Here is a 21,880-nt window from a genome sequence, read left to right as displayed (position 1 = left end):
TCTTGTTGAACTTCAGGTCACTTGTTTAGAGGTCTCCTCTGGCCATCCCCTTGACAATCTACGTCACTGCCTGCCGTATCACTGTCTTTCAATCTTCTCACAGCACTTATCAAATCTGAAAAGATCTTGTTTATTCCTTTCCTCTCTTTAAAACAAGCTCCACAAGGGGCAGAAAAGTTCTCTTCCATCGGAGATGCTTTGGCCATGACTTTGGACAGTTCCTTCGATAGTTGTATAAGACCCACTAGATGCCTGACTCTAGCCCTGACATCAAAAGAGGGCACAATTCAGCGGACACGCACCTCATGTGTGCCCTTCTCAGAACCGCTAGAGGGATGCCCACTAGCGCGGTCAAAGACCATTGCCGCGCATGACGTCAGCCCCCTCAGAGCGGGGCCGTGATTGGTGATTGGAATCTGGGTGGAGCCGAGCGCCCTTGGCCCCGCCCCTTACTCGGCCCCTTGTACGCATGCGCCCCGGCCGCAGCCTCCCTGCCGCGCCATTTTGCCGGGGTTTGAATGTGAGGTGTGGAGTGGCGGTAGGAGTGGAGAGTGCCGGCTACGGTCCGTGACTGGGCTTCCCTTCTCCGTTCCCGCGTCCCCACGAGGTGAGGCGCAGGCCTGCACGGCCTAGTGTCGGGGCTTCTCGGGACCCGGCTGGGGGAGGGTGGAAGCGCTCCCTGCGCTTCCGAACGTTGGGAAGCCAGAACCGCACCTCCGGGCGAGAGCGGAACATTGGCCCATGTCTGGGGAAGCGCCCGGGGGCAGGGGCTTCGCTCTCGCGTCTCGCCTGCCCAGGCGGCATCCCAGGTCTGAGGTGCAGGCTCCGGTAAGCAACCCCACCCCCGCCCGGGCCTGTGAGGAGCTAGGGCGGCCCAGGCGAGGCCTAGCCCGTGCGGCGCGAGCGCCCGCCTCTTCCTCCCTAACGCCGCGCTGATTGGCCGCGCTCTCGGGGCGGCCTGCTCTCATTGGTCGCACCCGTGCGTCCGTTCTCGGCGCACCCGGCCGCCCGCATCGTGAGGCGAGTGCGGCTGCGGGGCCTGGCCGGCTGCGAAGCGGGCGTACGAGCCGCCGCCCCGGCCGCCGCCGCTTTCCTGGGCCTCCCTTTCCCGTTAGGGCGGCGGCGGTGGTGGCGGAGCGCCACACCGCCGAGGGCTTTGGTCTCCGCGGCTGTGAAACGGGCCCGGTGATCTCACTTTGCTGAGTTGCTCGTGAGGGTTTAGACTGGGGTCTGTGTCCTCGAAGAGGTCCGTGCACCTGTCGGGTGACCAGGGTCCACCTCTTGAGGGAACACCTACAATGTTCGGAGCTTTGGGATTCAGCTTAGGAACGGGAAGGCCTGGATTCGTTTTCAGATTTAACCCCTCCTTAGGGCTGGTCACTTGATCTCTCCGAGTCTCCACTTCCTCATCTGGAAAAGCGGGGTTGAAAACATTTACGTCGTAAAGTGGCTGCGGGTCCCCTGAGTTACTACCCTGGTTTACCAAGCCCCATCTGGGGTGACCGTTGTCCACCTCTCCCACCCACCTCTTCTCCTTGACCCTGTAGCCACGCTGCTTATGTTTTCTTTTTCTTACGTGTTCCGAGCGCATGTCCTCCAGAAAGCGTTCAAACGCGCCTTTCGTTTGCTTGGACATGCCAACAGCAGATCCTTGCAAGGCTGGTTCCCTGTCCTTCAGGTTTCACTCACATTACGCCTCTTTTTGACCAACATTTCAAAGGATCTTTTTCAACTAATCACATCACTCTAGTTTTATTTACTTCATAGTTTTTTTTATCATGCTCTAGAATCACTAATAGTTTACTTGGTTATTGTCTTTTTCAAATTTCAAAGGCGGATACTTCACCTGTCTTGTTGCTGCTGTTAGCAGATGGCCAGTGCTTGCCACATGGTAGATGCACAAGTATTATTCCTTGGAAGAGTCATGCACGGAAAGGGACTTTTTACTCTTGGATCCTACCAGTGCTCTTTTTCGCCTCCGCTTGGACCACCACAGTGAAGATTTTGGCTCTTTTTTGTGTGTCTGCATTTTTCACATAATTCGTGGGACTGGATCTACCCAGCCTCTTACTTCTTAAGACCCTATATCTTTCATTTCTTTGCACCAGTGCAGGGGAATTCTTTATTCCCCTCTGTTTACTTTGATTTTTGCTATGGGAGCTAGGATAGAGGAGAACCATTTTCTGTACAATATTAGATAGATTTGGGGGCAGTGCTGTACCTTTGGTATTAATTTGTTCCTTTATTCATTTAATAACTTGGTAAATAACTTCATTTAATCCACTTAATCTCTTTGAATACAGTGAAATTTATCTTCTTTTGTCTCAAACAAAATGGACCGAGTTCCTTCCCTCGGGGAGCCTATATTCTAGAGGGGGAAAGAGACAAGGTTACAAATAAATGGCTTAAATAATTCCAGACAAATGACAGATGAAGGCGACTTCTCTGAGGAGGTGGCATTTGAGCTGAGACCAGCTATGGAAAAATGAGGGAACAGAACATTCCAGGCAGAGCGAATAGAAAGTACAAAGGGTTCGAGGAAAATCTAGCTTTCACAGAGTAGTATGTGAAGGAACAGGTATTTGGAGGTCAGATCACATTGGGCTTTGTAGACAATGTAAAAAGTTTGGTTCTGCATCTCAGTGGTACGTTCCTGTGATGAGAAAGCAGAAGGTGGACTGAGGTGCTGCAGTGTATTCTTAATGTGTGTGTGCCAGATGGTTTTCATTTATTGGATCTCTCTCCCTTCCCCAGATGTAGGGCCTCTGGAGTGGTTCTCTAATGCAGAGGAAATATCTTAAGGAAAAGGCATACATCTTGGGTCAGCTTACGTCACAGATGTCTGTGTGGTGGCCTTGGAAAGCAAAACTTTTATTCCAAATGTCTTCATCTGTAATTGAGGACCTTTGAGAAGAGGCTAGACTTAGGTCCAGCCAGTCTTTCAACAAAAAGTCTGGCATAATTGATTTATTGTGGTACATAAAGCGAAAGTCACTCATTTGTGTCCAACTCTTTGCAACCCCGTGGACTGTAGAGTCCATGGAATTCTCCAGGCCAGAGTACTGGAGCGGGTAGCTTTTCCCTTCTTCAGGGGATCTTCTCAACCCAGGGATTGAACCCAGGTCTCCTGCATTGCAGGCAGATTCTTTACCAGCTGAGCCACCAGGGAAGCCCATTGTGGTACATATTTTTCATGTATTTTTGGGTAGAGATTTCCAAAAATAGCTCAGTGGAGAAGTAAAGTATCAGCCTTCATTTAAAGGCAAAAGAGTGAATTTTTTCATTTCTAGTTTTTCTTTAAAGTCAGTAATGCTTTTTACATTTATATATTGCATATATTTCAGAATGTCAGTGTACCTCCCCCTCTGGCAAATAAAGATAACTAGACCTTAATCTTGCTGATGTATGGTGAATACCTGTGGAGTATTCTCTAAAATTACCTGATGTGTCATATTTTCGCAAATCAGGACTAAGCTTACAATTTGGGTTTATAGACACTTTCACTGAGGAGACAGAAAAGGGATTTTTGGACAAACATTTAGTCCCTTAACACTAAAAATATAAGATTTATATAGTATTTTAACTTTTGGGGGTGTTAGCATGCATGCTTGTATTCCTCCACCGACACCACCACCACCACACACGCACACACGCACACACACACACACTCTTTCCCGCCATACACTTTATTTTAACCTGGCCCTTCAGCTTCTCCATTTCGTGGGGGACACTGTCGTGTCTCTCAGAGTCGGTTGGCTCCAGCCCTTCTGTCTCACAGGCAATTGACTGAATAAATGTGAAGCATGACTGCTTTTTGATGGGGGAAAAAAGATCAATAAAGGGTATGTAGCTTTTGAAAATAGGGCACAAATACACAGTAGGTGCTCTTCACTGTTTTAAGAATCGAGGGAGAGTGCAGTGAACAAAACACAAAGTCCTTGCTCCCATGTTGCTGACAGTCCAGTGGAGGGGGAAGCATAGTAAACAAGAAAGCAATTTATAGGCCTGATAAAATTGGAGAAGCAGAACCAGAGAATGGAGAGCGACTGAGCTGGGTGCTATTTTAGAAAGGATGGTCCAGGACAGCAGCTCAAAACAAGTGACATTTGAAAAGAGACCTGAATGAAGCAGGGAGTGAACTACAAAGCTCTCCAGGGGCAGAGCTGTCTAGGTGGAGGAGACAGTGAGTCCTGACCCCCGAAATAAGCACTGGCAAGTATGAACAATATACAGGATAAAGATCAAACTCCCATCTTCTTTGAAGCATTTTTGAATGAACGGAAACCAATTATGTCAGTATGTTGGTCACTATTTATCTGACAGATACAATTGAGTTCCTACATTATGTCATGCTTGCTAATAACTGATGCTCAGAGAATAGTCTCCAATCCAGACTGGATCCATGTTTTAGCCGCTTGACTGACATATTAGCTTATCCATTAGTTCATGCGGCAAATGCTTAGTGAATACTGTGTGCCAGGCAATGTTGAGGGTCCTGGGCTACAGAGGTGAGCAAGACCTACAAAGTCCCTGCCCCAGGGAGCTTACAAATAAGAGATGACAAGTCAAAGATATCTCAGATGAGAATAAGTGCTGTGAACAGTGCAATAGGGATGAGGTAGATGATGGTTGTGGAAGGCTTTTTTGAGGAGTTGACAGTGGGCTGGATGATGCCTGATGTCAAATTAGAAGGAAGGGTTATTACAGTCAGGGAGAACTCTTGTCTGGTTTGAGGAACAGAAAGAAGGCTTTGGTGGCTGGACAGCAAGAAGGTCAGAGATAAGGTTGACAGGTGCCAGCTTGCATGGAACTCTGTCATGAAGAAAGTTAGTAAAATGCAAATTTATTAAGGAGTGTATTTAAAATTTAAACTCAACAAAATAGGTTCAGTTAACTTCTGTAATCCCCTAAACACACATGCTGCCTTGTGTAAATCCCAAAAGGTAGAATAATTTGCATGTAGCAAAGACTTTTTTTTAAATCTCATATATATTTGTAAACGGTTTTCTTTGGCAACAGCAAACTTTCATGTTTTCATAATAGATTCAGCATTTCAACACAGAAAAAAGAATGGGAAATAAATTGATTAAATCACTGCTTTCCGGCCTGTGTTCCATAATAAAATGGTTCTGTGGCCAGGCTCTGGGTTCTTGAAGCTCTTAAAGCGCATCTCCAAAAGAGGGTGAATATGATGCATAGCATTTTCCAAACCTTTGGTGTAAAAAACAGGAAGAGTTGCTTCTCAGTGAATTGTGTGTGTGGTTGAGTGGAACTCCATAGAGTGGTTTGCCCTGGATCAAAGGAAGTAAACATATATAAGTGGTGGAGTCTACCAAATTAGCCATCATGTTGGCTTCCCTTGTGGTAAAAACGAGTGTGTTGAGGAGAATACAGATAGCTTCAAAGATTGGTCTCCTTAGAAGGCTGTGGTTTCTGGGTGTGGAGGAGTACTCTTCACAACCTCAGCATTAGCTGTAGTCCTTTATAAAGCCTATTAATCATTTGTAATGTATTAGATGTGGATTTTTTTGGTCAGTCATAGCATATTCTGTGATTTATATTTAGTTTTAAGCTTTAAATATTTGAAAAGTTGCTTTTTATTGAGATATAATTAAGATGTAACATTGTTAATTTCAGGTGCACAACATAATGGTGTATATATTGTGAAATGATCACAATAAACCTAGTTAATTAACGTCCATCGTCACACATAATTACAAATATATTTGTCTTTTTTGTTCTGAACTTTTAGGATTTACTGTCCTAATAACTTTCAAATATACAACACGCTGCTATTAACTGGAGTCTCTGTGTTGGACGTTACATCCTCCTGATTTATATATTTATTTCGTAACTGGAGGTTTGTACTTTTCTACCCACCTTCATCCATTTGCCCCTGCCATGCAGTCAACCACCAATCTTTTTGTTTTTTTTAACCAGTCTGTTTGTTGCTGTTTTGCCATGCCCCCACCAATCTGTTTTCTTGTTGTTGTTTTGCCGCATACCACGGTATGTGGGACAGATAGAAGCCATGCCCCCTGCATTGGTAGGCAGAGTCTTAGTCACTGGACCACTGAGGAAGTTCCCTAATCTGCTCTTTTTATCTATGAATTTTTGTTTTTAAGATTCCACATAGAAACATGATCATGTGGTATTTCAGTTCAGTCCTGTCTTAACTCTTTGCGACCCCATGGACTGTAGCATGCCAGGCTTCCCTGTCCATCACTAACTCCTGGAGCTTACTCAAACTCATGTCTGTCGCGTCAGTGATGCCATCCAACCATCTCATCCTCTGCCATCCTCTTCTGCCTTCAGTCTTTGCTAGCATCAGGGTCTTTTCCAATGAGTCAGTTCTTCGCATCAGGTGGCCAAAGTATTGGAGTTTGAGCTTCAGCATCACTCCTTCCAATGGATATTCAGGACTGATTTCCTTTAGGATGGACTGGTTGGATCTCCTTGCAGTCCAAGGGACTCTCAAGAGTCTTCTCCAACACCGCAGTTCAAAAGCATCAGTTCTTCAGCGCTCAGCTTTCTTTATAGTCCAACTCTCACATCCATACATGACTACTGGAAAAACCATAGCTTTGACTTGACAGACCTTTGTTGGTAAAGTAATGTCTCTGCTTTTTAATGTGCTGTCTAGGTTGGTCATAGCTTTTCTTCCAAGAAGCAAGCATCTTTTAATTTCATGGCTGCAGTGATTTAGGAGCCCACAAAAATAAATTCTGTCACTGTTTCCACTGTTTCCCCATCTATTTGCCATGAAGTGATGGACCAGATGCCATGATCTTAGTTTTCTGAATGTTGTGTTCTAAGCCAGCTTTTTTTTCATTCTCCTCTTTCACTTTCATTAAGAGGTTCTTTAGTTCTTCTTTGCTTTCTGCCATAAAGGTGGTGTCATCTGCATATCTGAGGTTATGGATACTTCTCCTGGCAATCTTGATTTTAGTGTGTGCTTCATCCAGCCCAGCATTTTACATGATGTACTCTGCATATAAGTTAAATAAGCAGGGTGACAATATACAGCCTTGACATACTCCTTTCCTGATTTGGAACCAATCTGTTGTTCCATGTCCAGTTCTAACTTTTGCTTCTTGACCTGCATACAGATTTCTTCAAGAGGCAGGTCAGGTGGTCTGGTATTCCTATCTTTTGAAGAATTTTCCACAGTTTGTTGTGATCCACACAGTCAAAGCCTTTGGCATAGTCAATAAAGCAGAAGTAGATGTTTCTCTGGAACTCTTTTGCTTTTTTGATGATCCAGCGGATGTTGGCAATTTGATCTCTGGTTCCTCTGCCTTGTCTAAATCCAGCTTGAACATCTGGAAGTTGATGGTTCATATTCTATTAAAGCCTGGCTTGGAGAATGTTGAGCATTATTTTGCTAGCATGTGAGATGAGTGCAATTGTGTGGTAGTTTGAACATTCTTTGGCATTGCCTTTCTTTGGGATTGGAATGAAAATTGACCTTTTCCAGTCCTGTGGCCACTGCTGAGTTTTCCAAATTTGCTGGCATATTGAGTGCAGCAGTTTCCCAGCATCATCTTTTAGGATTTGAAATAGCTCAACTGGAATTCCATCACCTCCACTAGTTTTGTTCGTAGTATTTTTGCTTCCTAAGGCCCCTCCAGGATGTCTGGCTCTAGGTGAGTGATCACACCATCGTGATTATCTGGGTCATGAAGATCTTTTCTGTACACTTCTTTTGTGTATTCTTGTCACCTGTTCTTAATACTTTCTGCTTCTGTTAGGTCCATACCGTTTCTGTCTTTTATTGTGCCCATCTTGGCATGAAATGGTCCCTTGGTATCTCTGATTTTCTTGAAGAGATCTCTGCTGCTGCTAAGTCGCTTCAGTCGTGTCCGACTCTGTGCAACCCCATAGACAGCAGCCCAACCAGGCTTCCCTGTCCCTGGGATTCTCAAGGCAAGAACACTGGAGTGGGTTGCCATTTCCTTCTCCAATGCGTGAAAGCAAAGAGTGAAAGTGAAGTCGCTCAGTCGTGTCCGACTCTTAGCGACCCCATAGACTGTAGCCCACCAGGCTCCTCCGTCCATGGGATTTTCCAGGCAAGAGTACTGGAGTGGGGTGCCATTGCCTTCTCCGAAGAGATCTCTAGTCTGTGGTATTTATGTATCATTTATTTCACTTGGTATACTGCCCTTAGGATCCATCCATGTTGTCACAAATAGCAGGGGTTTCCCTTTTTGTGTGTGGCTGGATAATCCTCCATTCTGTGTGTATACTACGTTGCATTATCCATCGATGGATGCTTAGATTGCTTCCATGTATTGACTGTTGTTAACAGCGCTGCAGTGAACAGCAGACAATGGGAGTACAGATATCTCTTCTAGTTAGAATTTTCATTTCCTTCAGATAAATACCTAGAAGTGGAATAGCTGGAGCATGTGGTAATTCTGTTTTTAATTTTTTGAGGAACCTCCATACTTACTTCCAGAGTGGCTGTACCAATTTACATTCCCACCAACAGGTACCAGGGTTTCCTTTTCTCCCCGTGCTCGCCAAATGCCTGTTATTTCTTGTCTTTTTTATTATAGTCGTTCTAACAGGTATGGGGTGATAATCTCATTGTGGTTTTGATTTGCATTCCCTTGTGTTTAGTGATGTTGAGCACCTTTTCATATGTTCTTTGGAAAAATGTCTATTCAGTTCCTCTGCCCATTTTTCAGTTGGACTCTTTTTTCTGAGTTGTATGAGTTTGTTTTTTTTTTATGTTTTGGATATTAATTCTTTATCAGATACGATTTGCGAATATTTTCTCCTATTTAGTATGTTGCCTTTTCATTTTGGTTGATAGTTTGCTTTGCTGCGCAGACATTTTTAGTTTGATGTCATTCCACTTGTTTATTTTTGCTTTGACTTAGCTTTTGTGTGGAAAGTTGCTTTTTAATTACAACTGCAGCTGTCATCTTATGAACCCAAAATTATCTTCCCAGATGCAAATTCTCAGTATATAGTGTGTTGTCAATACCTATGGCTGCATGTTGTACACAAAAGAATTTACTCTAGTTTCTTTAATCTCAGAACTCAATGGGATCCTTATTTTATTGTGGGTTTTTTTAAAAATCTAATAATTCATATTTTTAACCTTTAGTTTGTGATATGTTTTTTCTTCTGTATCTCAAAATTGTCTCATCACTGATTCAAAAAAGCCCGTCTTCTGGAACCTTGTCTTGGCGAAGAATAAAGCTTATAAGCGATACCCAGAGCATATCAAGTAGATGACTTTCAGAGAGGGGGACATCCAAAATGTAAAATGATTCTCTTCTGTACATCCCTGTGTCCTCATGTGATCAATTACTCAAACCTCATTTTTGTTTTAGGCTCAATGGCAATGGAGCTCAGTGATGCAAATTTGCAAACACTAACAGAATATTTAAAGAAGACTCTCGATCCTGATCCTGCCATCAGGCGTCCAGGTAAAGTGAATAAATACTCTCTTGTGGTTGATTTATTCTTAAAGGACAGGTGAGAGAAACCTTTGTGCAATCTGTTTGTAAATTTTTAAAAGGAGATTAACACTTGAATTCTTAGGCATAGTTTATTTTTCATTTATAACATATGGCAGTGGGTTTTTTCCTTGTTTGTTTGTTGTGTTTTTGTTTCTTGAGTAAAATAACTTTTATCCCTTTTGGAATAAAAAGGACTAGTAAGTTTAGGATGCTTTTTTCGTTGACCTTCCTGAAAATCCCTACACCTTCCTGTTTAGAGATACAATAATCAGAGCATAGAGGTAAGAGTTAACTGCCTTAAAAGTGATTAAGTGAATGAAACTAGGTAATCCCCATGTTGGGTTTAATTAATATTTTAAGACCTAGGGTTCCTCCCCTTCTCCTTCTCCCAGATTTGACCAATTTTCAATAGAGATTTAGTGTAAGCTTAAAATTGCAAACTTGAATGCCTGTAGGAGTTGCACATGAAGGTAAAAGCCGGGGCCCGGGGGGCAGGCTGCGGGGTTAACTGCCTTGGTTAAGGGACAGATATTATTAATATTTGGAACCATCTAACTCGGGGGGATTCAAACCAGTCTTGCAAGATCAGATTTCCAGCTTTGCTTGAAAAATAAGGATACTTATATGAAGCGTTCTCATTTTTAAATGATAGTGATTAACATCAAAAACTTTTGAAATAACACGCAAACCAAACAAACTACTTCTGGGGGCCACATGTGTCTTGTGGGTAGTATGCTGATGAGTCTTGTTGTAAGCCATATTAACCAGAAATGCTCTTAATCTGCTTCTTCAGAATTTACCGATGTGCATTCTCATAAAGAGGATTTTGGAAGCATTCCATGAAGACCCAGATGAATGTTTGCACATATGTGTTGTATATTATATATAGTATATATTATATTGTTGTTTATTATATGTGTTGTATATAGTATGTTGTATATTATATATAGTAAATAGAATTATTTGTTTATTATTTACATGTTAATGCATCCATCCTAGTCTAGAAAGGCTTTTGTGATTTCTGTGAGGGAAAATTGTGATTTTCCTGTTAGTGCTTAAAGAAGTAATTTATTCTTGGATAAAAGGAAATTAATGGTTCTAAGACTTCACCAGAAAGCCTCTGCCAACACTGTTTAATGAAAATTATTTTTAATAACTATGTTTTTGTAAGGTGGAGGTGCTGTTGTTTTATAAATCCAGGACAAAATGTAGGAATAAATTGATGTTTCTGATAAGAGTTGCAACCATACATTTCACAGGGATTGCTGGATATGAAATATTGACCAACCAAATATTGAAGCAACAAAAGCTTTCTATAAAACCATATAAACCATAGTGTGTTCCCTCTTGAAAAATTTTTTTCAGTTCAGCATTCTTTATCTTTCAAGAAACACATGGTAGACACAAAGCAGGGAGGGTTTGAGGGTGGAAGTTAAACTCGGGACTTAATTCGGAAAGAAGGTGTTAAATCATACTAAATTGTAGAATAATAAATGCTAACCGCTGACCTTTTCAGTAAATATTGAAACCTTGGACTGGATGCTGCCTTAGGAAGCTTAAGATAGGGAAAAATTGGAAGTGCTATAAATCATCATGGTCTGATCTGTAACCCAGGAGATTTATCCCTAACTGTAGTATGAGTTTAAAATATATGAGTAAAATCTTTGTATAAGGTTATTGCTGATATTAGAAATGTTTAGTTTGAAAAGAATACTCAGAGCTAGTAGGATAGAATAAGGACTGGACTAAAACTTTTTCAGTGATGAAATCTGCTAGCTGTGTGATCTTTGACAAGCTTACTTAACCTCAGTGGCCTTGTCCTTAAAGTGAGGGTAATACTACCTACTTCTCTGGGTAGTAGTGACAACCTAACAGATGTGAGTCAAACATCAGACCCATATGGTTAATAATAATATATATTAAAATGAATCAACAAATTTAATCTTAGTCACAGTCCTATAAAAGAAATGTTACTACCATTACTAATAGTACTAATAATAATCCTTCTGGAACAAGACAGGGTGTATGACTTTTTTGCCCTAAGGTCACTTACTGTCTCTGAAAAGCAGATTCTCCTTCACATGAGTTGATCATCTGATCAGGCCACTTCATAGGTTTGTGAGATGAGTTAATGGATGGTAAAGTGATCTGAAAACTGAGATACTATATAAATTTAATGTAACATCATGTACAATCCTAATCTTTCCATTTGCTGATGCTTCAGTCAGAAATATACATAGTTCACATATACATACAGTCTTAAGATTTGGTTTTAATAACATATCTTCTAACATGGGAATTGTTTTCCAGCTGAGAAGTTTCTTGAATCTGTAGAAGGAAATCAGAACTACCCATTGTTGCTGTTAACATTACTAGAAAAGTCCCAGGATAATGTTATTAAAGTGTGTGCCTCTGTAACATTCAAGAACTATATTAAAAGAAATTGGAGAATTGTAAGTATTTTGTGAGTACCTAGTTTAAGACCCTGCATGTTTAAAAGATTTATATGTGCAGTGTTCCTGAGTGATTCGGACACAGATTAAAGATAAAAAACAGGACCCTCCTCACCAAATATTAAAAAGTCAAACCCAAAAACATACAAAAAGTATAAAAATACCATAACCAAGTGAGATTTATCCCAAATATGCATGGCTGTTTCAGCATTCAAAAACCTATAGACTGAGAAAAGGTAAGTCATATTATTATTTCAATAGGTGCAGAAAAAGCCTATGTCAAAGTCCAACATCTGTTCGTGGTTAAAAACTCAGTAAATTTGAAATAGTGGGTCTTTCTCAGCATGATAAAGACTATGAAAAAGCTATCACTAATATACATAATGGTGAGAAACTTGAAACCTTCCCACTAAGGTCAGGTGCAAAACAAGGCCACCCTCGCCACTCCTTTGCAATATTTTATTGGAGGTCCTTGATAATGCAGTAGGTAAAGGAGTATGCCATTTGGGAAGAAAGATATTTTTAAAACTGTCTTTGCTCACAGAAAGTTCCCGTTTTATTTAAACTCATATTGATTAAGTCAGCTTCATAACCTGGGCTGCTCGAGAGAGTGAGACTTTGCTTTAACCTCCAATTTGTGTTCTCTTGTTGTTGTTTTGGTTTGTTTTTTTGTTTGGTCGCGCCCTGTAGCACATGGGATCTTAGGGATCAAACCCGTGACTCCTGTATTGCGAGCATGGAGTCTTAACTACTGGACCGAGAGGGAAGTCCCATGGTTGAAATTTAACTTTAGCTCTCTGCTGAAGAGACATTATGTGGAAAGTTACACAGTCTAAATGAATAATTGAAGCAGTTTCTATTGTGGACAAAGAAAAATTACATAAAGCTGGAAAAACCACATTTTAAATATATATATATATATATATATAAAATATGTATAATGCACTTGAAGTTTTTGATAAGGGATTTGTCCTCTGTCTTGGATATGGAAATATTTTCTAATTACAAGGTGAATCTTAATATGCTGCAAGTTTAATGGGGGCTTTCCAAGTGGCTCAGTGGTAAAGAATCTGCCTGCTGAGCAGGAGATGTGGGTTTGATCCCTGGATCAGAAAGATCCCCTGGAGAAGGAAATGGCAGCCCATTGCAGTATTCTTGCCTGGGAAATCCCATGGACAGGAGCCTGGCCGGCTACAATCCATGGGGTCACAAAGAGTCAGACATGACTTAGTGACTAAACTGCCACCACTCCAAGGTGAATCTTATTGTGCTATAAGTTTAATGATCAGTATAAAATTATACATTAAGAAACAGAAACGGGTATTTTCCCTAGCTTAGCTTTTGACAGAGATTCTAAAATTGGGGGTGGTTTTGCCCATCTGGGGATATTTAGAGATTTTTTGGTTGTCACGGAGGGTGGGGGGTGTTTCTGACAACTCGTGGGAAGAAGCCAAGGATACTGGTAACCATCCTACAATGCACAAGGAAGACCCCCACAACCAAGATTTATCTGACCCAAAATGTCAGTAATGGCACGGCTGAGGTAAACCTGGGTTAGGATAAAGAAAAAGGGAATGTTTTTAGTAATAATAGTAATCACATTTAGAAGGATATTAAAGTGGACAGAAATGGTCCGTTTTTCTAAAAAATCAACTTGACATCGGCTTATTCACTGAGAGTCTTTTTTCTTCATTCTATAGAAGAATTTAAAAATAGTAAATACTGTTCTTAAACTTGTGTAGTCAAGTGTTCTCACATGTAGTGAAGAAATGAGTTGGTGAATTTTAGAATGTTTAAAAATCCACGCGTCTACTTGTAGACATTCAAGCCCCCTCTGTCTTGATTTATAAAACTAGTGAGACTCAGAATCTCTTTGGGTGATGTAGTCCTGGTTGCATTTGAACTGGTAACTGTCAAGAAGTTTTCACTGACTAGACCTTTCTTTAACTTAAGGTAATGATCAAATTGAGGATGAATATGGGCTGAGTAGCATATGTCTATGAAGATTTTAACCACATTTTGGTTAATTATCATATAGAACTGAGATTCTCAATTGACATCAGAGAGTCAGAGAAGCTGATTATTAAAGAAATCTGTGACCCATTCATACAGAAGAAAAGCCCTGTCTTCCTCTGTTTTTCTTAGGAAACCAGGAAATAAGAAATGGTTCTGTTTTATCTACAAATGCATACAGTCATGGCTATGAATTTATGTTACTTGCTCATTAATGTTTTGCTTTTAGGTTGAAGATGAACCAAATAAAATTTGTGAAGCCGACAGAGTAGCCATTAAAGCTAACATAGTGCACTTGATGCTTAGCAGCCCGGAGCAAATTCAGAAGCAGGTATGTGAGGCCCTGCTTGTTAAGGGGCTTGTTTGTAGAGGTTTCATCTAATTAGTCTCTTTCCTGCCCCCAGTTAAGTGATGCTATTAGCATTATTGGCAGAGAAGATTTCCCTCAGAAATGGCCTGACCTGTTGACAGAAATGGTGAATCGCTTTCAGAGTGGAGATTTCCATGTTATTAACGGAGTCCTTCGTACAGCACATTCTTTATTTAAAAGGTATTGATGTGTAAATTGGTATTTTAAAAATATTTTTTTCAGGTGTTTTTCCTTGTGTGTATTTTTGTGACTGTTGTCATTCTTTTATGATAATCCTAGAATAAGAACATAAGCCTCTCCATTCATTATCATGTTTATTTCTTATTAAGTGTAGGATTTTTATTTCATGTTGCCCTATTACTTGCAAAATACCTGGTCTTGATAAACTGTGCTTGAATTCCCTTTTTATTTCAGAAAGCTGTCTAGCTGTAGATTTTTGTCTAATCTAGCCTTGAAAACCTAAAGTCAGTTAACAAAAATTTGTGAATTTATCTATTTTACATTGATTTTTTAGATATCGCCATGAATTTAAGTCAAACGAGTTATGGACTGAAATTAAACTTGTTCTGGATGCCTTTGCTTTGCCTTTGACGAATCTATTTAAGGTATACAATAACATTTTGGTGGTATTTTTCTAGTTAACATTTTAGAGCACTTTAATATTTGTATACATTTTAAGAGATTGCTTTGAAAGCTTATTTGATAGGTCATGGTTTAGAGCAACATTTCTTTTGAAAATTTTCAAACCTATATCTAAATAGAGAAGATGGTATAGTGAATTCCCGTGTATTGACTGCACAGGTTTAACAAGTTGCTAGCATTTTGTTTCTTTTTACTTTGTTTGTTTTATCTTTTTGATTTGGTATGAATAGTTAAAAGCAAATTCCAGGCATCATAGTATTTCACTCAAGTATTTGTGTATCTCTAAAGGAATAGGTCTATATTTTGATTTTACTGTTTATGAAATTTAATTTATATACACCATCATATAGTACATAAGCAACTTCCCTAAACATGTTCTTCATCTTTCTAGAGAATCCTTTAAGATTGAAAAAGAAGTAATGTCAGCCTTTTTTTTTCCCCCCGATAAGGAAAGAGGAGTGTTTGGTCTCACAAACAATAAAAAGAACCATGCCTCAGTAGTTTTTCTAACTCAAGAACAGCTGCTCATTTCCTGTTTTCAAAAAGGAAAGGTTGTGTGATTGTCACAACTTCTAAATTATAGAGTATGCACAGAATTTTTCATGGTTAGGATATCTTACTGAGGGTACATTCTTATTTTCAAAAATAAAATTGGACAAATGTGATCATTTTTTTCACCTGTTGGATTGGCAGCGATTTTTTATTTCTTTTCAGTGACTTTAAAAGTTTTAGCCAGGAACGGGTAGAACTGGTGGGGGGGTTCTTTTAGCCAGAGTGCACTGAAATAAACACTCATGTCCTCCCCGATGGATTATAAATGGTACTAGCTTTATGGAGTTTGACACTTCAGTGAGAAAACCATAAGATTCGTATTTCCTAACTCCAGGATATAGTTAGCAACATTTGTTGTGTATGTTTTACATAATAAATGTGCACAAATTACCAAGACCTTTTATGTATATTTTCTCATTTGATGTATATTAGATAGGTATTATGCTTAATTACAGACAAGGAGATGGGGGCTCTGAAATAACTCAGAGTCATGCTCATTGTGAGTAAGAGTCTGGGTTGTATCTAGATCTGTCTGGCTTCCAAAACCCTTACTCACAGCATACCATTCTGCATTGGTAATAGTTCTAGAATCTCAGACTCAGAAAACTAGAAGTATGTGCACAAAGTTTTGTAGATAAACTTGTTTATTGCAGTTAGAATAACAAATAGTTGCAAACAACCTAAAGGCCAGGTTGCAGGAAATTATTTAATGAACACATATGAAGACATTTAATAGTTACATATATACACAGAGGAGAATAGAAGGATCTAGTCCAAAATATTAACATTGGACTTTGCAGTAGTGTTATTATGGACAGTTTAAAAATATATACTTTAAAGTATTCTTCAAAAATCTTAAATGAGCGCACACTACTATTTAAAAGCCAAATTTTGGAGAAGATATATAAATATTGAGTTGGCCAAGGGGTTCAGCATAGTACAAGGCTTTTTCACTAAGGTTTACGATACACTAAAGCCATCTTCCTAAATTCTTTTCCAAGGCCACTATTGAACTCTGCAGCACCCATGCAAATGATGCCTCTGCTCTGAGGATTCTATTTTCTTCTCTGATCCTAATCTCAAAATTGTTCTACAGTTTAAACTTTCAGGTAAGTTTTATTTCTTGGTTTTGGTTCTTATTCTTTGATGTCAAATGTAAAGTTTTTCACTTGATAAAGACTTCTTTGCTAGCACTGATTTCATCCCCCGCCCAAAGAATAAGTATTAGTTGTTTTGTTTTCTGATTCCCTCCACTTTTTATCTACAAATTGTGTTCTATTTTATAGTAGTTCCTAGACATGCTAGTGGGTGGATATATAGAAAAGTAGCATTCTCTTAGTCTGGTAAGTTAGGGAAACCCCACATCCTAAATGACTGTTAGGGTGTCATCCTATATTCTATTTTACTGAAGACACAGCACATTCCCAGGCCTTCCTCTAGTTCGTTTAAGTGGGTGTTGACGCTGGGGGAACCATGTTTTGATTAGAGGCCTCTAGGTAGGTAATACCAAAAAAAGCTTATAGCTTTTAATGGAAGCTTATCTGGGAGACAAAACAGTGAAGAAGCAGGCTTGGGAAAGTGTAAGAACCGGAACCTCTGTGTTTCTTAGGAAACACAGCTACAATCTTCGAGTAGAAAATGCCTGGTCACTCTGTTGCTAGTGAGGTAGTGGCTCCAGTCTTCGTTTCTGTTCTTGCGTCATTACTTTAAATAAGAGTTGGGGCTTCAGGACAAGAAGGAAGTCTTACTGGTACAGATTCCTATACTGAGATTTAAGAGGAAGGATGTGGCCTTTTCGTTGACTTTAGCCAGAGCCAAGTACCAGACTTGATTCTCCCAGCATTACTCCCTCAGAGTGGTAGGGACAGCATTCCTGAAAAGAATAGATAGAATGAATAGGAGACGAATAGCCCAAAATGGCATACCTTCATCCGTGTCCAGCTGGACAGCAGTTTGAGAAATTCTTAAAGGATATCACTGGGTTTGGTGTTTTTTTTTTTTTTAACACCTGTGAATTCTACTTCCTAGAAGTCGGGTAGAATGAGGTGCTTAATAATTTGTTAGTCATGGAAGCCTAAGTAGGAAGGAGGCATAATCTTTACCCTTGGGGGATTATTCCTCATTAAGAGGGCAGTTCTGTGCCATAGGAAATCAGTAACTGTATCAGCCAGTAAGCCTGACTTAGTGGTCATCTTAAAAAAAAATTGCAGTAATTCAGAAAGGAAAAGAAATGTATTGGTAAGCACTGTGTTGTGTAAGGAAAGTCTTTAGCCTTAGCTTGACCTTAAAGGAATAAGTAGATTTACATTGGGACAGGAAACAGGCGGCATCATTTGTGATTGAAAGCTTACAGAGACAGTCAGAATAGTTTACTCAGCTGCCAGACCCAGCTGGAGCAGCGAATTCTTGTCAAAGTAGATATTGGTTGACACAGCTGAGAAATGTGGACTTGAATCTATAGGCATGTGGAAAACATTTGCCGTTGTGGGGAAAACTTACTGAAATATAATTATTTCAACCCAGAGTCTCAAGTCACCATTTATTCTTTAGGATCTCCCTGAGTTTTTTGAAGATAATATGGAAACTTGGATGAACAATTTTCATACCCTCTTAACATTAGATAATAAGCTTCTACAAACTGATGTGAGTACTATTTATTTCCTAAGTAGACTTTTTTAAACTAAGAGTTATTTGGAATACAATATTAAATGTCAATTGTATCTCAGTATTTTTAAATGTTGAAAGAATTATTTGAGTACCTCTGAGAATATTGGAGGGAGGATAGTTAATTCTTCAGAAAAATGAAAGTTATTTGAGAACATTTAGCATTGTGGTTCCTTATAATTTATTTACTCTTGCATCGTTAATAGATAAAATTCTAAGAATGCAAGTGAAATTTGATTATGTGGGGTGTTCCACATTTGATTATTTATAATGTGCAGAATTACTCTTGTAATACTGACTTATGTCACGATTTATAGGTAAGGCTGTTTTATTACATTATTGAAAGTAAGTCTTCAAGAATATTCACATTGTGAGCATTTTATGAAATAGAAAATCACTTGTCATTGAAGATACTAAGAAAACTTAAACCTTTGTAATAACAGCCTCTCTTGAAAAAGTCATCTGCAGTGCAGGAAAGAGGGTATATGAAAGTTGGTAATGTGTGTAAGTTTCTGATCTGGGTTTTGTAAAAAGTGCTTTTCAACATAATAACGCTTCTTCTGTGTTACTTATTTGCTTGTTTATTATTATATTTATGATTTACCTCTTTCTCAAGAAACAAAAAAAAAAATGTAAAAGGTGGTATAGTAAGAATACTTCAACACCAGATAAAAGTTACAATTGGTGATGCAAATCTGTTTGGGGAGTGGTATACAGAGGAAGAATATTACTGTGGGTATACAGCACATTTTACCTGAGATTTACAGAGGATGCAACCAAGAAAAATAATTCCTTCAGTCCACTAGGGAGAAACCAGTCCCTCAGAAAACAAGCTTGTCTGTACACTTAAGTCTAAAGGAAGTCTCTCACACAGGATTCTTAAGGGAGTTGTTTCCCATTTAACTGTGTGTCATAGGTGTGTAGCATCCCTGATATTTATGCTTTGAGGAGCTGTACTTTTTATCTCTTCTCAATTTGAGTTCTTTGGCACATAATACAGCTCAGAAAGTATGTGTGGATCGCTGCTGTATGTCTTAAGGATTATTCTGTTAGTCACTGTCATGGTTGCGAGTGGGGCTGGCAGACTTTTCCTATAAAGGTCCAGGTATTTTGGACTTGGGCACTATGTGCTCAGCTCTGCAGTTGTAGTTGAAAGCGGCCGTGGGCAATACTGTAAGTTGTATAAATGAAAACAAAGAATGAGTGTAGCTGGGTTTTAATAAAACTGTGCTTCAGAAATTAGGCAGCAGGTTGACCCCTGCTTTAGGTGGTTGTTTAACATTTTACAGTAAACGTCAAGTGTTAGTCACTCAGTCACGTCTGACTCTTTGCGACCTTCTCCAACATTTTATAAGGCTTCCCTGGTGGCTCAGACAGTAAAGCGTCTACCTGCAATGCAGGAGACCCAGGTTCGATCCCTGGGTTGGGAAGATCCTCTGGAGAAGGAAATGGCAACCCACTCCAGTATTCTTGCCTGGAAAATTCCATGGACTGAGGAGACTGGTAGGCTACAGTCCATGGGGTCGCAAAGAGTCAGACACGACTGAGCAACTTCACTTTCAGGTAGCACAGTAGTAAAGAATCTGCGTGCCGATGTAGGAGACCTGGGTTTGATCCCAGGGTCAGGAAGATCCCCTGAAGTAGGAAATGAAAACCCATTTCAGTACTCTTGCCTGGGAAATCCCCTGGACACAGGAGCAAACTATTATTTGTGAGAATGTTATAGTATTAACTTATGGGGAAGAGAACACATTTTAATATATTTGAAAATGAGAACCTTTTGAGAGAGAGTAAGACTATGTTACAAGTGGAAGTGTGAAATGATTGATGTTTATTACTCAGGTTTTTTAAGGAATATATTATTTTCAATTTAATACATAAATATTTTGTAATTCAGCAACCAGAAGAAAGGGCTTTAACTTGAAAACTTTTGATAACTGTTCTCATTGATGAATAAATAAGAAGCATTTTCATATTTTATTTATTTGAAAGACCAGGTGAACACATTTGCAGTGGCATAGATGTGTTTACAGCACTTTGAATTTATAATTTTTGAAGGTTTGGCTACTCTCCATGTTTACGGTAGCATTGAAGTTGTATGTTTGAGTTTTCTGTTTTCTCTTATGTGAGGATGAAGAGGAAGCAGGCTTACTGGAGCTCTTAAAATCCCAAATTTGTGATAATGCTGCACTTTATGCACAAAAATACGATGAAGAATTTCAACGGTACCTGCCTCGTTTTGTCACGGCCATCTGGAATTTACTAGTTACAACAGGTCAAGAGGTTAAATATGACTTGGTAAGATGATGGTGGAGACAAGTAATTAAGGCATCCCCTCCCTCCCCCATGAAGTAAATGGTTCAGTTTGCTCTTAAATATGCTTATTTTTGTGTTTTATTCCAGTTGGTAAGTAATGCAATTCAGTTTCTGGCTTCAGTTTGTGAGAGACCTCACTATAAGAATCTCTTTGAGGACCAGAACACGCTGACAAGTATCTGTGAAAAGGTTATTGTGCCTAACATGGAATTTAGAGGTAATTGTAAAAAGCTTTTTCAGGAGATTAATTAAAAGCTCATTTTTTAAAAGAGTGTATTCAAGAAGTCTTCTCTGTGTTGCTTTTAGTAACAAATACAGTCTACGTTTTATTGGATTTAGTATTTAACCAAGGCAAAAGCTATTTTTGAATAGCTGACTTGAGACTAGAAGTGATTGATAACTTTTAAATACAGAATTGAAGCCCACCTAGTTCGTGCTTTAAGGTTAAAATAGTCCTAAGAGTCTATTTGTACAGAGTGTCTTTCTTATGAGTAGGAAGAGCAGTCATTAGATCATTCAGTCTGGAACAGAATGAGGAAATAAAAGTGTAACATGGGGTTCTATTTCCTTTCCTTTTCATAAAACCATATTTAAAGGACAGATCTGTATTCTGATACTGTCCTTCTCGTTTTGGTGTTGAAGTGACTTTTCTGAAATAATGGTGATGGTAGGGGTTAGGCTGTTGTTTATTGTCTTTACTTGTCAGAATAAAGAGCTGGCCTCCCTGTATTGATCTCCAGCACTTGTGAAAGTTGGTGATAAAGTGCATTTCTGTGGATGCTCACATTAAAACAGTGAGCCTGTCTCACAGTTGTGTAAATTACCTGTTACCTATGCTTTCAGGGTAGCATTTACTGCTCTAAGAACAATTAATAAGAATATGTGAAATAGTCATTGGTTGGGAAAGAACACTTTGCTGTAAAACACGGTGGTTCCACATGCTCTTCTGCATACCCAACTGTAAAGCTAGAATGACTTGCCATGTCTTGTAAGAGGTGATCTGAATGTCATCTTGCTTTTGCAGCTGCTGATGAAGAAGCCTTTGAAGATAATTCTGAGGAGTACATAAGAAGAGATCTGGAAGGATCTGGTATGTTGATTTTTAACTGTTGGTCTCTTAGGAGCCAGTGTTAAAGTTGCGCTTTTTTTGGAAAGATTTGAGGAAGTAAGGGAGTCAGGGTAAGCGGGTCATTTCAGTTGTCTTTTTCTGGAGAACTGTTTTCCTTCTTTAACTTGTGCGTGGTAGAAAGCAGCCCTTATATGAGCTATATCAAAGTATCAGATGGTGAATCATTTGTCTTCTCTTTTTTTATATACTTATTAGTATTTATCATACTATGATCTTTTAGTTTCATTATCATTTTTTTGTTTGTGGGGAGAGAATTTTTTTTCATTGT

At 39.4% G+C, this 21,880-nt stretch overlaps 1 protein-coding gene across 1 annotated transcript in view; it reads left to right on the top strand.

Moving 5' to 3' along the window:
* Positions 1-450: 450 nt before the first annotated feature.
* The window catches only part of CSE1L (chromosome segregation 1 like), a 35,120-nt gene continuing 13,690 nt past the window's right edge, over positions 451-21,880 (top strand). Inside the window, exons 1-11 of the mRNA XM_025263311.3 lie at positions 451-607; positions 9,345-9,440; positions 11,784-11,926; positions 14,169-14,270; positions 14,344-14,489; positions 14,824-14,914; positions 16,505-16,612; positions 18,054-18,146; positions 20,298-20,465; positions 20,571-20,700; positions 21,508-21,573. Coding sequence (XP_025119096.1) covers positions 9,350-9,440; positions 11,784-11,926; positions 14,169-14,270; positions 14,344-14,489; positions 14,824-14,914; positions 16,505-16,612; positions 18,054-18,146; positions 20,298-20,465; positions 20,571-20,700; positions 21,508-21,573 — 1,138 coding nt within the window. The 5' untranslated portion in view covers positions 451-607; positions 9,345-9,349. The remainder of the gene's footprint in view (positions 608-9,344; positions 9,441-11,783; positions 11,927-14,168; positions 14,271-14,343; positions 14,490-14,823; positions 14,915-16,504; positions 16,613-18,053; positions 18,147-20,297; positions 20,466-20,570; positions 20,701-21,507; positions 21,574-21,880) is intronic.

The sequence above is a fragment of the Bubalus bubalis genome, chromosome 14 (assembly GCF_019923935.1).
Source record: "Bubalus bubalis isolate 160015118507 breed Murrah chromosome 14, NDDB_SH_1, whole genome shotgun sequence".
Taxonomy (NCBI): Eukaryota; Metazoa; Chordata; class Mammalia; order Artiodactyla; family Bovidae; genus Bubalus; species Bubalus bubalis.
The sequence above is the reverse complement of the archived record's forward strand: the minus strand, read 5'-3'. Positions and strand labels throughout refer to the sequence as shown.